The sequence below is a fragment of the Podarcis tiliguerta genome, assembly GCF_965153285.1.
Source record: "Podarcis tiliguerta genome assembly, chromosome: Z".
NCBI classification, from domain to species: domain Eukaryota; kingdom Metazoa; phylum Chordata; class Lepidosauria; order Squamata; family Lacertidae; genus Podarcis; species Podarcis tiliguerta.
The window spans coordinates 14,526,112-14,543,724 of NC_139553.1; the positions used below are offsets into that span (position 1 = coordinate 14,526,112).

The 17,613-nt window shown below is 43.8% G+C and overlaps 1 protein-coding gene across 2 annotated transcripts; it reads right to left on the reverse strand.

Moving 5' to 3' along the window:
- GFI1B (growth factor independent 1B transcriptional repressor) lies at nt 1–16,141 on the reverse strand. 2 transcript variants are annotated; one of them, XM_083423955.1, is made up of 8 exons: nt 15,653–16,141; nt 12,396–12,592; nt 7,256–7,387; nt 6,821–6,982; nt 5,553–5,803; nt 4,621–4,758; nt 2,923–3,088; nt 1–2,221 (listed from the first exon to the last, which is right to left on the reverse strand). In XM_083423955.1, the coding sequence occupies exons 3-8, from the start codon at nt 7,374–7,376 to the stop codon at nt 2,043–2,045; spliced, it is 1,017 nt and encodes a 338-aa protein (XP_083280081.1). In that variant the 5' UTR covers nt 7,377–7,387; nt 12,396–12,592; nt 15,653–16,141; the 3' UTR covers nt 1–2,042. The 2 variants fall into 2 exon arrangements, with proteins under 2 accessions (XP_083280081.1, XP_083280080.1); XM_083423954.1 differs by having other exon boundaries at nt 12,396–12,782.
- Nucleotides 16,142–17,613: the final 1,472 nt, after the last annotated feature.

Genomic DNA, 17,613 nt, shown 5'->3' on the forward strand with positions numbered 1-17,613 from the left:
TTTTTTTTTTTATAAAAAATGCATTTATTGATATTATGTACTGTATCATAAAGTTCATACAGTTCATACACCACTTATAAAAAACAACAACCTCAAAGCAGTTTACAAAAAAGGATAAAACAATAGAATTATCACTAAGAAAATAATTTAAGACAATCAAAAAGTTAAAATAACAATAGACTGAAAACAGATTCAATCTTGTGTCATGTTTCTAAGCATCCAGGTGGACTTGTCTAAACATTGTTTTTCGCGGGTGCCAAAAGAGAGTGCAATGCAGGCGCTTGCCTGGTATGAATAGGCAGAGCTCCAAAGCGTAGGTGCTGCCAGAGTAAAAGATTTATTAGAAATGTGGAATGGGTATTATGTGGCACCTGTAATAGTGGCAATTCCACTGATCGAAGCATTCAAGTGGACATGTGATAAGACGATCTCATAGGTTGCTTCTAATATATATTTTGAATTGTTATTCTTGTTATACTTGTTCTGCTGGTATGTTGTGATCCACCTTGGGCACAATTTTGTGGGGAAATGGAGTACAAATAAACAGATGATAATTATATTAGTGGCATAGGGAGTTGGGGGTGTCTGAATACTCCAAAACAGAGAGCAGAGAACCTCAATGCAAAGGTTTGTCCTCCAGTAACTATGTGCTCATAGGTGCTGTGTAAGGCATCTTTGGTAAAAACACCAGGGGTGGCATGATTCATTCAAAACAATATATACAATAAGATAAGCATAAATACATATTGACAGTGTTCTCTGAGAAGGCAGATGAGGTTTTGCTGGGGGGGGGGCAACAAGGAGGGGCTCAAGCTTAGCCATTATGCTCTTCTTTCTTGCAAATCTTCTTCATGCAGCATATCAGTGTTCCATGCTTAACGTGGTTTTAACTGTTCTTCCTTCTCCCTAGGGCATCATGGGCACTGTAGTCCTGTGGGGGAAGACTACAGTGGTACCTCGGGTTACATACACTTCAGGTTACATACGCTTCAGGTTACAGACTCTGCTAACCCAGAAATATTACCTCAGGTTAAGAACTTTGCTTCAGGATGAGAACAGAAATCCTGCAGCGGCAGCGCAGCGGCAGCAGGAGGCCCCATTAGCTAAAGTGGTGCTTCAGGTTAAGAACAGTTTCAGGTTAAGAACGGACCTCCGGAACGAACTAAGTTCTTAACCTGAGGTACCACTGTCGTAGGAAATGTCCTACTCTCAGTAACCTACATTTCCTAGGATTCTTTGGAGGAAGCCATGACAGTTCAGCAGGTAAAAAAAATTATCCCAGAAGGGCCTTAGCTCAGTGACAGAGCACTTGTTTTGCAGGCAGATTATATGGAACAGACTTAGGCTCCATCTGCACTGTACATTTAAAGCTGTATCATACAGCTTTCAACTTTCATAGCTTCCCCAAAGAAATTATGGGAACTGTAGCTTGTTAAGGGTGTAAGAGTACTTGGGAGATCCATTTTCCCTTCCCAGAGCTACAGTTTCCAGATCGGTTGAACAGCCAATCCCTCTTAACTTTGGGATTTGTTGCTCTGTTAAGGGAATACTACTACTATGTACCCTTAATAAACTACACTTCCCAGGATTCTCTGGAGGAAGAATTCCCAGAGTGGTTTAACAACTAATTCGCCTTCCAGGGGAACTCTGGGAATTGTAGTTCTGTAAAAGGAGTGGGGAGTCTCCAAATTACTCTTAGCCTCCTTAGCAAACGACAGTTTCCTAGAAGCCGTAGTACGAGATAGCTTTAAACGTACAGTGCAGAGGGGGCCTCAAACCAAGTAAGGCTGTTGAGCTGTCTAGCTCAGAACTGTCTCCATTGACTGTCCTCCCTTAAAGGAGAAGAAAATCTACAGGTGGGGAAAACTGAGCCTAAGCAATGGGCCCTCTGGAGGAGAACAATGCTTCTCCTTCATTCTCTCTCTCTCTTGACGAAGAACAGGAGGAAATTCATCTTGGGCACACTCTCCTCTCTCCGCAAGGATCTCTCCTGATGTCAGCCATCTCCCCTTAGCTGAACTCAGAAGGCTGCTCTCCTCTTCTCACTTGAGGCTATGCTGACTCTCCCGGTGTCGCCGCAGATCCACCTTGCGCTGGAAGCCCTTGCCACAGAGCTCACAGCTAAACGGCTTGAACCCAGTGTGCTTGCGGCTGTGCGTAATGAGGTTGGAGCTCTGGCTGAAGGCTTTGCCACAGACCTGGCATTTGTGTGGCTTCTCCCCTGGATGGCAAAGAGGAGATGACAAGAAGCAAAAATATATCAGCAGCTCTAATTAGTTGTACGGTCTTAGGAGCAGTAACTCAATGGGAAAGAGCCCAAAGTCTTACACTGGATGCTTGGTAGTATTTACCTTGGAATATAGCTATAATGGATAAAATTATTTTTGACAAGGACACTCCCCAAACTCCACAGGTGCCCACTGGCCTAAGAGGTGTGGTGAACTACTACAGGGCCCCTGGGAAGCCTGTTGCACTTGAATTTATCCCAGGAATAAATTCAAGGCAAGGGAGAGACCAAACTGGCTTCTCTCCTGGATGGCAAAGAAAGGAGGTCAAAAGGAATTATTATATGTATCCATTAGGTCACCAGCATGGCACTCAGGGGCTCCTATGTAACTTCCAGTACCTGTGGAAGTGGGTTCAAATCCCAACTTTCCCATGAAGCTCACTGGGTCATCTATTACTTTGTCTCAACCTAAACCTTCCTTACAGGGTTGTTGTGAACATAAACTGGGGAGGGGAGAAACCACTTTGAGCTCCTTGGAGAAAAGGTGGGTCTAGACATATAATAATAAACAAGTAAAAAAGCCAAGTATTGCACCTGCATGTGCAATAGACACATGCTGCAATAGACACATGAGTGAAATAGGCTGAACCAGCATCTCCCCATCCCACCAGCAGGGGGGGCACTCCCCCTCTCACCTGTGTGGATGTAAGTGTGTTTTTTCATGTCTGACTTCTGGTGGAAGCGTTTCCCACAGTACTGGCAGGGGTACGGCCTTGTGTCTGAGTGGATCAGCAAGTGAGTGGAGAGGGTGGAAGAGCGTTTGAAAGTCTTCCCACACATTTTGCATGCAAAGCTTCTCTCCTGTAACAACAAGATCAAGAAATCGAGACCAAAAGTCAGGCCAGTTGTCCAGAGATGGGAAACACCAACCCTGGAAATCATGCAAGTGATACAAGCCGCATTTGCTTTTGTTGGGGTTGTTTTAGGTCTGCAAAACCTAAGTACAGTGGTGCCTCGCAAGACGAAAAGAATCCGTTCCGCGGGTCTTTTCGTCTTGCGGTTTTTTCGTCTTGCGAAGCAAGCCCATTGACGGAGTAGCGCTATTAGCGCTATTGACATTTTAAGGGCTAAAAATGGCTTTTTAAGGGGTGGGGGATTAGCGGTTTTGCTGCTAAAATGCTTTTAGCAGCTTAGCGCTTCAGGAAAAGGGGTTTTGGAGCGGGGGGGGGGGAATCGTCATTTTTCGTCTTGCGAAGCAAGTCCATAGGGAAATTCGTCTTGCGAAGCGCCTCTGCAAACGGAAAACCCTTTCGTCTTGCGGGTTTTCCGTCTTGCGAGGCATTCATCTTGCGGGGCACCACTGTAAATGTTATTTCCAGTTTATCCCTTCCAGGTTTTCCTCAGATTGAAATTGATCACATAACTAACGGCATAATTAATTTTGTTTGTTTCAAGTGAATAGTGACTAGCAAGAGAACAACAATGTAGGTACTTTTTGCATTTGGAACTTTTTAGTTTAGAGAAAAGCCGGGGAAGAGGTGACATGACAGAGGTTTAATGTTCAGGACAGGGGGGGGAAGGAAGAACTTATTCACATAGGTCATAGTTAAACTATGGAATTTGCTCCAATCTAGATGGCTTTAAAAGAGGTTTGGATAAATTCATGAAGGGTAAGGCTGTTGATGACTACTAGCCATGATGGCTATGCTCTGCCTCTGCAGTTGAAGGCAGCACTGCTTCTGAATATCAATTGCTGGAAACCACAGGAGGGGAGAGGGACGCGGGTGGCGCTGTGGGTTAAACCACTGAGCCTAGGGCTTGCCAACCAGAAGGTCGGCAGTTCGAATCCCCATGACGGGGTGAGCTCCCGTTGCTCGGTCCCTGCTCCTGCCTCCCTGCTCCTGCCAACCTAGCAGTTTGAAAGCACGTCAAAGTGCAAGTAGATAAATAGGTACCGCTCCGGCGGGAAGGTAAACGGCGTTTCTGTGCGCTGCTCTGGTTCGCCAGAAGCTGCTTAGTCATGCTGGCCACATGACCCGGAAGCTATGCGCTGGCTCCCTCGGCCAGTAAAGCAAGATGAGGGCCGCAACCCCAGAGTCGGCCACGACTGAACCTAATGGTCAGGGTCCCTTTTCCTTTAGCTTGACCTTTACAGGAGGGGAGAGGGCTCTTGTGCTTGAATCCTGCTTGTGGGCTTACCACTGGGGTCTCTGGTTAGCCACTGTAACAAAAGGATGCTGAACTGGATGGGCTATTGGCCTGATCCAACAGGGAATTATTGTGTTCTTATGTTGTAGGTTTTCATGGAAGACAAACAGTAATGGAATGGAAACAGGTCTGATTGTGAGAGACACGGGACAGGAAGAATATTATTGCCTCTTCTCATTCCTGACCTGAGAGTGAATGTTGGCGTGTTGCTCCAGACTCACAGCGTGCCCAAACGTTTTGCCGCAGGTGTCGCAAGCAAAGGGTCGTGTGCCGCTGTGGGATCGTCGGACGTGGACCTCCAGTCCATGTGGGGTAGAAAATATCTGAGAGGGCAAAGAGATGTTTTTACAACTGTGGCAGTTCAGTCTGTCTCACGTTCTGCTTTTCCGCCTCTCCTTCTCATGGAGCAGGCTTTCCCCAACATGGTTCCAGCCCCGCCTCCACTGGTGTTTTGGACAACAAGTCTCATTAGCCTGCAGCAGGAGGCAAAGGGTTAAAGCCCTTTTCCACCCACCATACCAAGTTCCCACTCTAGATTAGACCTCCTTTACACCTGCAATTTTTATTATTATTTTTTTTTAGCCATTCAGCAGCATGAATTATGTATGCATCATCTAGGTTATCATGGCAGCTGGGACCATGGAGACTATGCTGCCTGCTTGCTTGCTGGTCAGCCTGTAGATTGGTAAATGAGCAATTTGTTTCAATGATGTAAAACAACAACAACAAACCACCCTTGTGGAATTCTCTCCTTACAATGAAATAGGCCCTTATATTTGTTCTCTCATGAGAGAGGGGAATGCCTTTTCTTAGATCAGAATGGGGAACTTTTGGCCTTCCAAATGCCCAGATGGTCGTTAGATGAGCTCGGAACTGTGAATGTGATCCTAAGCTTGGTTATTTCCTCCTTCTTCCCAATTCATTTTCCTTTTGTGTCATGTCTTTTTAGGTAAATAATCAGTAAGCCTCCTTGGGAGCCACCCTTGGCTGAATGGTGGGGGTAAAATATTTAATAAACTCCCATCAGCCCCAGCAGGTGTGGCCGAGGATGATGGAAGTTGTAATCCAACATCAGAAGGGCCACAGATTTATCACCGATGGTCCACGGGGAACTCACCTTGTTACAGATCACACAGTGGTATGTCTCCATGTCCGGTGAGAATCTCAGGCTGTAGTCAAGGGGTGGCTCGGAGGCTGGGAGGAGGTGGTTCTCATACAGGCTAACGGAACGTTCCAGAAGGGTAGAAGAGGTTGGCCTGTAGCTGTATGGAGGGCGGAAGGCACTCCAAGCAAAATTGGGCTTGTAAAAGGTGGCCACACTTTCAACTGAGCCACTGTCTTTGGATTTCAGAGCTTGGACAGGCATCTCTGAGGTGAAATAGGATGAATCAGATTATCAGCCTGCTCGTAATTTACTTTTTTTTTTAACCATTCAGGGCTGTGGGGAGCCTTTTTCAGCCCCAGGGTCACAATCCCTTCTAGGCAACCTTCCCATGGCCACATGCCAGTGGCAAGCATGGCCTGAGGAAAAAGTGGATGGAGCCATATGTGCAGTGCTTTTTTCCTGGGGGTACGCATACCCCTAAACATTTTGTGAATCTTTGTACTTTTGTCCATTTAATGTATTTACTTTTCCCGATTTGAACTATAAAATGGTGATTTTTCTTGAGTCAAAATGAGAGTACCTCTAAACATTTTTTAATATATAGAAAAAAAGCACTGCATACATGTAAATTTTATCTTTGTAGAGCAAAGAAGCATACACACCCTCTCCACCCTCCACCGAGGCAAACAAGGGCACATTCCAGCCAGGGAAAAACTCTCGAGGTACAAAGCAAGGGCTTAAATCAGCAGGACAGAAAGACTGTTTTAAACTCATTTTCCCATCAATACTTCTTCCTACATATCCTAAAAGCAATGGTGCAAATTTGACCACTAGGCAATGCTGATGTACAGCTAAACAGAGCATCACATACACAGATTCATTCTGACCCCCAGGCTTTGCAGCTCACTGGGGCTTTCTCCCAGGCAAGTGAGTACAGGACCACAGCCTAAGTATGTGAATATTGGAAGCTGCACCCTAGACTTGCATACTAAAGGGAAGACAAGGGGTACATGGCCACTCTATCCGGCAAGTTCAGCACTTTCTCTTCTCAGACCTTTCCACTCAAGCTGAACTGGGAACTTGACCCTGAGCTTGGTTATTTCCTCCTCCCAATCAGTTTTCCTTTTGTGCTGTGTCTTTTTAAACGGTGATCTGGCTGCTGCTCTGGGAGCCCCCCCCCCCTCTCTCTCACACACACAAAATTTATTTTAAACAAAAAAAGAGCACTGATTCTTACCCAGCCTGCTTCAAATAAAGTGCTGTGACCCGCAGCTGCTCACCTGATATTGGAGGCCCTGACACTGTTCTGGTCATACTCTGGGCAGGGATAACATACTCTTCTTTGACTCCTTTAGGTTCATTTCCATCTTTTGGAGCAGAGCCTTGTGGGCAACCAGTGCTGAGAGCCTCGCTGTCTTTGGGGGTGTTGTGGCCATGAATAACTGTGATCAGAATGCAGGCAATAGTTTTATTTATTAAACTCGAGACCACCTGCATGGGAACCGGATGCTCTGCTGCTAAGCTGCAGTCCTTAGCAGCTGAGGCAACCCAGTCAGATGGGTGGCATATAAATAATAATTATTGTTATTACTATTATTATTATTGGAAGGTGATCCACAAATCCAACAAATAAATATAATGTCACTATGATTAAACACTGGAGGCTTTCGCGTAACCAGCGTGGTTCCTAGACAACCCAGAGTTGTCTGACCCACCTGCAGTGGAGGGCACAACTGTTGCTGGGTCCCATTTCGGAACCAGGAGACCGTCATCCACAACTCGGTACTGGTGATAAGAGTTTGCCTTCTTACTCTTCACTAAGAAAGACCTTGGCATTTTCTGTTCACCTGGGGAAAACAGATCCAGAAAGATAGGAGAAAACATTGTAAAACCAGAATTACACATTATCATCATCATCATGTGTTTTTTTCTTTAAAAATGTTTAGGGGTATTCTCATTTTCCTATTCGTATTGAAATACTGCCCCTCAATGAGGCCAAACTAAGATTCACAAAATGCTTAGGGGTATGCGTACCCCTGTGTCACCCCCCAGAAAAAAAGCACTGATCATAATTAAAACCACATGTGTGGATAAACTGCCATGGGTGACAGAGTAACCCCTGATGCATTCCATAATGTTATGCAAATTTTATTTCCTGCTGCTGCTGCTGCTGCTGCTGCTGCTGCTACTACTACTACTACTAATGTTGCCTCCCATCTGCTCAACCTGAACTCATGAAAAACCAACCCTGGGAAAAAGAACTAGCCTGGGGACAATACAAGCCTGCAACGTGAACATGTGTGCAATAGCACTTTCCTCTCCTGCGATTGATTCCAACTTTTATTCAGAGGCATGATGGCTCTGACAGAGGCAGTAGAACATAGACACTGTGGCTAGTCTGATGCTTGTTTAACAACAACAGCAATAACAACAATCATAACAATAATAATTTATTATTTATACCTCGCCCATCCGGCTAGGTTTCCCTCGCCACACTGGGCGGCTCCCAATCAAATATTTAAAAAAACAATCCCGCATTAAACATGTAAAACTTCCCTAAACAGGGCTGCCTTCAGATGTCTTTTAAAAGTAGGATAGTTGCTTATTTCCTTGACATCTGATCGGAGGTTGCTCCACAGGGCAGCCATCCAAATGAACGCTCTTCTCTGCCTTCTGTGGGAGAAGTTTCTATAGTCTAACTATGCACTGCATGAAGAAGGACTTTATCTTATCTGTTCTGAATCCGCCAACATTCAGCTTTTTTGGATGTCCCTGCGTTCCTAGTTTTATGAGGGAGAAAAACTTTTCTCTGTCCACATTCTCCTTGCCATACATATTTTTATAAACTTTCATCGTGTCACCTGTTACTCGCCTTTTTCCAAACCAGAGAGTCCCAGTCGCTGCAATATTTCATCACAGAGATGTGCCCTTCCTGAACCTTTTCCAACTCTGCAACATCCTTTTTGAGAAAGGTCACAGAATTATGCCCTGATTGAGACTTCTACTAAGGGAGTGATTAATTCTTTACAGGAATCTCTGTGCAAAGAGCCAAATAACAGTACATGAGCCACAAATTTAGGCACAAGAGATTATTGTCTATTGAAAACTTCAGGAATTATTCCTAATTTTGCATCCGTACATAAACATTAGCCATATGCAAAGTTTATACAAATCTGTGCCCTCTTTTCTGGAGTTCCAAATGTCCTCCCTGGACACTGCATAGCTCTTATTTCCCACATACCTCATAAAATATGCACAAGCAAATCTCTTCTCCCCCCACTAAACCCAGCTGCCTTGTGATAAGTAACATAATCCATGGAAGAATCTCAAGGTAACATACTGGAAGGCAATCAAGTAGTCTCTCATTTGCATGGTTGTTTGCATTTTCTCCTCCAGTTGCTCCGCTCAGTAACCGTACAAACAAATGTTATATTTTGCCTTGGGAAATATGTACTCAATCCAGGCTCTCAAGATTCTCTCTGCTCCCACCACTCCTGTCTCCCAGGTCTGTTTAACTGTAAAGATATTTTGACTGCCCTCGAGTCAATATGGATTGTAGCCAACTTAGACATCGTTCACATTATACATTGAAAGCACTTTTACACCAGTTCAGACACTCGTGGCTTCTCCCCCAAAATGCTGGAATGCTGCAGTTTGTTAAGGATGCTGAGACATAAAATTTCCATAATTTCCTTAGGAAGACGGGTTGGGAACGGTAGCTCTGGGACAGGAAGTCTTAGAAAGTTAACAAACTCCAGCTCCCAGAAGCCATGACTGCTTAATTTGGCAATGTATGGTGTGAATATGCATTCTACTCAGAGTAGACCCACTGGAATGAATAGACCTAAATCAGTCATGTCCATTGATTTCCATAGGTCTACTCTGAGTGGAATGGACATTGGATACAACATTTTGAAACAGCCCCATCTGGTTATTTTTTGTTGGCTTTTTTAAAAAAAAAATACAGTGGTACCTCGGGTTAAGTACTTAATTCATTCTGGAGGTCTGTTTTAACCTGAAACTGTTCTTAACCTGAAGCACCACTTTAGCTAATGGGGCCTCCTGTTGCCACCATGCCGCCGGAGCACAATTTCTGTTCTCATCCTGAAGCAAAGTTCTTAACCCGAGGTACTATTTCTGGGCTAGCAGAGTCTGTAACCTGAAGCGTATGTAACCTGAGGTACCACTGTACTTATTATATTTATAGCTCATCTTTCATCCAAGGATCTCAATGTGGCATACATGGTTGTTTCTTCCCCCAACTCCTTCTTCCAACCTTCTCAACAACCTGGTCAGGTAGGTTAGGCTGAGACAATGGTACTCAAAGGCACCTTCTCGTCCTCTCTAGCAATTGGCCTAGCAACTCACAATTCTGGCTGTCCCCCCACCCAAAGTGTGAGAAAGACAAGAAGCACAGATTGTGGGCGAGTGTGGTTTTTTGAGAGAGAAAAGATACTACAACATCATAGCACATAATTGAGAATTTATCGGTGACAGGAGGCCATCTATGGTATGATAAGCAACAAAATTTAGTGTTGCTAAGTCCTGGTTTGGCAGGAGAGGAGAGCAAGTGTGCTGGGAAGATTCAAGAACCATCAAAGAAACAAATAAACATTTCAGTGTAGTATAGTATAGTTTCAAAATAACTTTTTTATTGGCAGAATATGGATAGCTATTTCTTCGTTATAAATCAGTTGTTTATTTTTGCTTTCCTATTTATTTCTTATCAGTTAAAAAAAAGGTGTGTTATGAACAAATATTTATTATGAAACTATGGCCCAGATAAAAAAGTTTGAGACTTCTTCTTCTTCTTCTTCTTATTATTATTATATTGCCTTTCACACATATGTCTCAAGGCTACTTACACAGTCACATCATAAAAAAAGTTTTTTAAAAAAATATTTAAAACTAAAATGGTTTTAAAAGCAGTATGCACAAAACAACAACTGAAAATAGAATTTATAACCAATATAAAATGAGAGGACCTTTTCCTTTTGCACTGAAATCCTCTGACTGAAAACTGTTCAGTGGGGATTATTCGCAGCTGTTGACTAAAGGAGTGCAGCCTTAATTCTCTTCCAAATTTCTTTACAGTAGGTCAGGGTTGCAATTCTTTACCTGCTTTCCTGACACTGTAAGAAGGGATTGTGCTTCCCAGTACCATCCTAGCAGTCCAGCCTTGTTTCCCAATAATTCCGTAATATGGCTTTTAAAATCATAGAATTATAGAGTTGGAATAGACCAAGGCGACATCAAGTCCAACTCCTTGCAATGCTTTCCATTAATTCTTTTGTTATTTCATGGTTTTTCCCAAGCAGTAAAACTCAGGGATATTAGGTTATTTATTTAAATGAAGGATCAACCTTATTTCTCCTGTGCTAACAAGGCTTAACCCTGGCCAGGAACATCTTGGGACAGTTGGGTAACGTCCCAACTAAATTTATTGCATTTATTTCCCACCTTTTCTCCAATTTGCTCAAGGTAGCCTACACAGTTCTTCTCCCACTCTTAATTTAACCCCCACAACAACCCTGTGAGGTAGGTTAGGCTGGGAGGCAGTGGCCGATGCAAGGTCACACCTATTGATCTTAATGGCTAAGTCAGGATTTGAACCCTGGTCTCTCCCAGGTTTCTCCCTGGATTCTAGTCTTAAACTCTATTCTACACCAATTCTGTACACAGGGCGGACCCATTGAAATCAATGGCTTGGAACCTATGAAGTCCTCCTCAGAGTTACCTAAGTTAGTTGTGCTCATTAATGTCAATAGGTCTCCTCTTGAGTAGGATTGAAGGTAGATTTAACCCAGTGTAGAATTATAGAATCATAGAATTGTAGATTAACTCCACTTACCTGGGAGTCAGCCTCATTGAATTTGGTATTTATTTAATGTCACAAGATTTACACACCTCTTGGTTGTAATAAAATCTCAAAGCAGTTTAGAAAAAGAATAAAATAAAATAATTACCAGTAAAAAAAGAGATCACGTTAAAAACAGGTTAAGCTTAAAAAAACAACAACACCTAGATTAAGATACATGTCAGCTTTCTACATGTCTGAATAGGCTTGCCCAAACAAAAATGTTTTAATGCAGGTTCTTTCCAGAGTACACTGAGGGCACCTACCTGAGGTCAGCTGGCAGGGTGTTCCAAAGTGTGGGTGCAGCCACACAAAAGTATTGAATTCCTACAAGTGTGGAATGAGTATTATGGGCCAGTTCTGCAGATCAAAGCGGTTGAGTGGGCATATATGGGGTAAAGTCATCTTGCAGGTAAACTGGTTCCAAGTTGTTCTGAGTTTTATATACTTAATGGCAACACCTTGAACTTGGACTGGTATCAAACTGGCAACCAGTGCCGGACTCTGAGCAGAGGTGTTGTATGCTGAGAGGGTCTCGGCGCTGCGGCTTTCTGCAGTAATTGCAGCTTCTGAATCCAATGCAAGGGAAGCCCCGCATGGCCCTACTCAGTGGGGCTTTTTTACTAAGAAGACGTGGTTAAGATTATGCTCCAAGTTACTTAATTCCATAGATTTCAATGGGGTCTACTCTGAGTATGAAAAACATTAGCTCTCACCCATAACTTAAAAACCCCCACCATATAGTAACTTCTATCTGCAACCCTCTTCCAGCACAGCTTTTCAGAAGATTTGGTTTCTATTACATCAATACAAGCTTTAAGCTAGCTCTTAGAAGTGAATTGTAGGTCCTACTCAGTGTTGGTCCTACTTAGAGTAGATCCTCTGAAAAATATGGACATGACTTAGGCCCATTAATTTCAGGGGGCTACTTGTAAAACTTTGGATACAATCCTTAAAAAAAAATATTATTATTATTATTAGTGAAGGGGGGAAATTACCTGTTATTGCAGAATTGCTGAAAGTAGACTTGGTTTTTTCCCTCAGGGACGATCCTCACAGTGAAGTTTCCTTCTCTATGACTTTTCCACAGTCTTGTAGCAGCTGAAGTTAGACACATCTCCCTCTTTCTTCCCCTTCTTCACTTTACCTCATTCTCCTCCCTGATTTTTCAATCTGATTATACTCATGTCAAAATCTGGTGGTGAACCAGGCAGCCAATGAGGAACTAAACCCCTCCACAGCATTTGCTTATCAAAACCTCCCAGGCTTCATGACCTTGAGGAGAATATTGTGTTGCTCAAGTCCCAGAAGTGACACCCTTTCACAGACGGTTGGTGACTTTTTATTTTTTATTTGGTAGAGTGTTCTTTCAAGATACTGATTTTCTAGAAATGGCAAAGGAAAATATAATTTGCCCAAACATACATAACTGAAAAACATGCTGGGCTTTGTGAAGGAAAGGTAGTGTTGCTATTTTTTCACTTAGGGCATTATGTTAAACTCATGTCAGTCATGATGAATTTATTGGGTGGCTTTACGAAATCCATCCATTTCCTCAGACCACCCACCCCATAACTAGCAATGTGGGGAATTATAATAATACCGCCCTGCCTTGCAAAGCTGTTAGGTTACTGAAATAAGAAGAACATAATAAGAGCTCTGCCTCAGTAGGCCAATGGCCCCATCTAGTCCAGAATCCTGTTCTCACAGTGGCGCCAGCCAGGCACCTGCAGGAAACTTGCAAGCAGGACAACAGCACTCTTCCCTCCTGTGGTTTCCAGCAATGCTATTCAGAAGATTGGAAGCAGAACATAGTCATGGCTATCTGTCTAACATTCAGTTTCATTGAATATTCACAAGTTCTGGTATTATGAAAGAGGGATGGGTCAGGTGCTTTGAACCCTCTAATGTCCAATTGTACCTAAATATAGACTTAAAGCCGCTCCTCAATCTCAAGGACCAATGTGCAAATTTGCTTGCGATCTTTTGAGAGGTGTTTGCGTGCATAGCCATCAGACAAATAAACAACTTTCCAAAATACATAGTAGATTTACTACTACTACTACTACTACTACTACTACCTACTACTACCACTACAATAATTTATTCATATATTGCTTTTCAACACCCCAAAAGTCCCCCAAAGCAGTGAACGACATATTAAAACAACAAAATACAGAATGGAGTACAGTGGTACCTCAGGTTACATATGCTTCAGGTTACATTCGCTTCAGGTTACAGACTCCGCTAACGCAGAAATATTATCTCGGGTTAAAAACTTTGCTTCAGGATGAGAACAGAAATCGTGCTCTGGTGGCGCGGCAGCAGCGGGAAGCACCATTAGCTAAAGTGGGCTTCAGGTTAAGAAGATTCAGGTTAAGAATGGACCTCCGGTACAAATTAAGTACTTAACCCAAGGTAAAGGCAAAGGGACCCCTGACCATTAGGTCCAGTCATGACCGACTCTGGGTTTGCGGTGCTCATCTCGCTTTATTGGCCAAGGGAGCCGGCGTACAGCTTCCAGGTCATGTGGCCGGCATGACTAAGCCGCTTCTGGAGAACCAAAGCAGCGCACGGAAACGCCGTTTACCTATTTATCTACTTGCACTTTGACATGCTTTCAAACTGCTAGGTTGGCAGGAGCAGGGACCGAGCGACAGGAGTTCACTCCGTCACAGGGATTCGAACCGCCGACCTTCTGATTGGCAAGTCCTAGGCTCTGTGGTTTAACCCACAGCGCCACCAGAGTCTCTTCTAACCCAAGGTACCACTGTACAATAAAATGGCCTAATAGACTGATCATCAAGTGCAACAATTTTAAAAGAACAAAACCACACATATAGGAAGGCCAAAGAAAAGCCCTTCCAAATGGTGCTCCCACAAACTCCTATATCCCACTCCCAGGGCCTTGAAAAGATAGAGCTGCTGCTTGGCTCTAGAACAGGGTGGTCCAACTTTTCATAGCAAGTGGGCTGCAAGAGAACTTTGACAGGGAACTTGCAGGCTGCCTTGTCGCTTAGGGAATGAGACATTAAGTTCTGGCAGGGTCCTAGAGCCCTTCCATCTCCTTCCCAAAGCCCAGTGCCTCGCTTACCTGGCTTTGGGAAGGCAGCACAAGGGCTGGGAGGGCTGGTGGAGGACATCAAATGTTGCCAAGGGTTATCAAAAAAAGGCCCTGAAGGCTGTGCTTTGACAGGGGGTGGGGTGGAGATGTCTTCACCCAAAACACATTACCTGATCCTTTCCATACACCTGCGACCCCTCCACTCCCCAAATTCTTATAATAATAATAATGAATTTTATTTATTTTATTCAACAAAGCTGTCATCTGGGCTTGTACAATGGGTGTTTGAAACTTACGCACCTCAACTTAAGCATGGCTCAGGTTTTCAAATCAGATGGAAGGTGGGTTCGTGGGGGAAATGCATAAAACAACAGTATTTCTGAAGGAACTGCTGGATGCATATGGATTGTGACTAATGTCATGTGGACTCAGCTTGAAACACCAGAGATAGGCACAGGTAATGCATACAACACAACCTAAGGTTTTTTTGTTTTGTTTTTAATCAAGTAGTTGTCGCTACTGCCATCTACTGACAGAACGCAAAATTTCACATTTCTCATATTATTGTTGTTATTACAGTGGTACCTTGGGTTAAGTACTTAATTCGTTCCAGAGGTCCGTACTTAACCTGAAACTGTTCTTAACCTGAAGCACCACTTTAGCTAATGGGGCCTCCTGCTGCTGCCGTGCCGCCGGAGCACAATTTCTGTTCTCATCCTGAAGCAAAGTTCTTAACCTGAAGCACTATTTCTGGGTTAGCAGAGTTTGTAACCTGAAGTGTATGTAACCTGAAACGTATGTAACCCGAGGTACCACTGTATTATTATTTTATTAAAGATTTTCTTGATTTACAAAAGTGTGTGCAATGTCTCCAATGATTGATTATTGATTGATTGTGGCCCTCAGCCCTCAGACACATCACCTTCAATGCCCCCCATAACCTAGAAGAGGTAGGATTCTCTCATGTTACATATGATCCTCTAGCCTTGGGCTGGTCCACCGTCCCTCAGACCATGTGGTGGGCCAGACTGTATTTTGAAAAAATAAATAAATGAACGAATTCCTATGCCCACAAATAACCCAGAGATGCATTTTAAATAAAAGCACACATTCTGCTCATGTAAAAACACCAGGCAGGCCCCACAAAGAACCCAGAGGTACATTTTAAATAAAAGGATGCATTCTACTCACATAAAAACACACTGATTCCTGGACCGTCCGTGGGCTGGATTGAGAAGGTGATTGGGCTGCATCCAGACCCTGGGCCTTAGTGTGCCTACCCCTGCTGTGGGATAAGAACTTAAGAAGAGTCCTGTTGCATCACTGTTACCACTGTGGCCAATCAGCACATTACACACCTGGCGCACTGATGAGGTACCAAGGCCACAGCCTTGAGAGAGGTGCCTGACAGGTTTCAGGGCCTTTTCTGTCATCCACCTCTCTCTCTCTCTTGCTGCATCTCTTTCACAGCCTTGATATTTCCCTCTCTCAGGGAAGAGAGATGAAGCAGCGAGAGGGGCAGTTCATACCTAACTATGCCAACTTTGAACCAACCCCTTCTAAATTCAGTGACATTTACTCCCAGGTAAGGACTTTCAGGATTCCATGAAAATAAAGGAAACTGCTCTTACTCTGAAGTAGATGCAAATGAGCTCAATGGACCTTGCGCTGCACCCTTAAAATACATGCATTGATTCCCTTTAGTGATTTGAAATTTTATCAATAAATATTACAGTATAAATTTGTGAAGTCTTTAATGTGTCATCGTGGGACTTTTGCATGGTTGTTTTCTGCTATAGCACAACACTGCTATCCACCAAGGATGGGTGCACTGGATTATAGCCATAAATTGCATGCTGCAGTAAATCTACAAATCATAGCTGTGGTTCTTGCAGTGCAGGGGGCTGGAATAGATGACCTTTGGATTCATTCAAACTCTACAATTCTACGAGGCGGTAATCTCTTGCAGGATCTCCCTTTTGGCTGTTGTGTTGATTGCTTTTTTCTTTTTGCCTAGCATTAAAAAGTGTCCTTGGGTAGGGGAATTAGCAGCTGCCTAATCAGCCTGGAAATCAGCTTGCTTTCCTTATAAGGAGGTTGATGTTCAGGGCCAAGCAACAGAGGCCTATGCTAAACTAATTCCTAGAAAATCTTTAGGCTGAAATCCTATACATGCTTTTAATTTTTGCTCAGGCTGACCCTGCCTCATGTTCCCAGGACTGCATCCTTGACTGGGGGCCTGTGGGAGGTGGTTGGCAGATGTGATGGGTTTGCAATGGGGGTATTTTTAATCAGAATTGGGAAGTCAAACTGTCCTATTTATTTATTTATTTATTTATTTATTATTAGGGGGTGGGAGGAGACAGTGCTGTTCTTTTTCAAACACCATGGGCAGTTGGAGGGGAGCCTTGAAGTAGCCACATCTGTGGGCGGTGCCAAGCATCTCCATCTGCCCAAACGTCCCAAGCTGCAGGTTGATGGAAAGAGCTAAAAAAGCGCCTCTTAAGCTCCCAGGTAGTCAAATGTTTGTTTTTGGTAAAAGTGAGAAAGGCAGGGCAAGGGGGCGCCATTTTATGGTTTGCCTCGGGCTGCAAAATGTATTTGGCCAGCCCTGGCACTCTAGCACTCTCTCTGTTAAGTTGTGGGTGAACATATCAGACGACACAGCGATTCTTCAAACAGCTCTTGTTTATTCACAAGGCAGAACAGAACTGAACAGCAAACAGCTCAGCCGGCCTGCTTTTATAGTCAGCCGGCTGTCAACACTGTAGCAACAACAACCCAGGGTTTCCCGCCTAAAATAACTGACGTGGGCCTGAGTGAAAACTATCTACACGGTACTCCTGGTGGCCAGGGTGAGAACTTCAATACATAGCACTCTCCACTTGTGAATCTCAGCGAATTCGGAGGCATGCGGCCTCTGGCAGTGCAATGGAGGAGTCACTGTCATAGCCACTGCGGCTCATAGTCATCGATAATCAATATGAAATGGAAATGGAAACATTTGTAATCCACCAATATCCGGAGGGCACAAGTTCTGCACTCCTGCACCACAACACTAGCCCGATGTTCAAGTCAAAGAGGTATACCATATTCATACCATACATTTGGTGCTCAGTTCCCCCAGAGAATTCTGGGAACTGTGGTTTGTG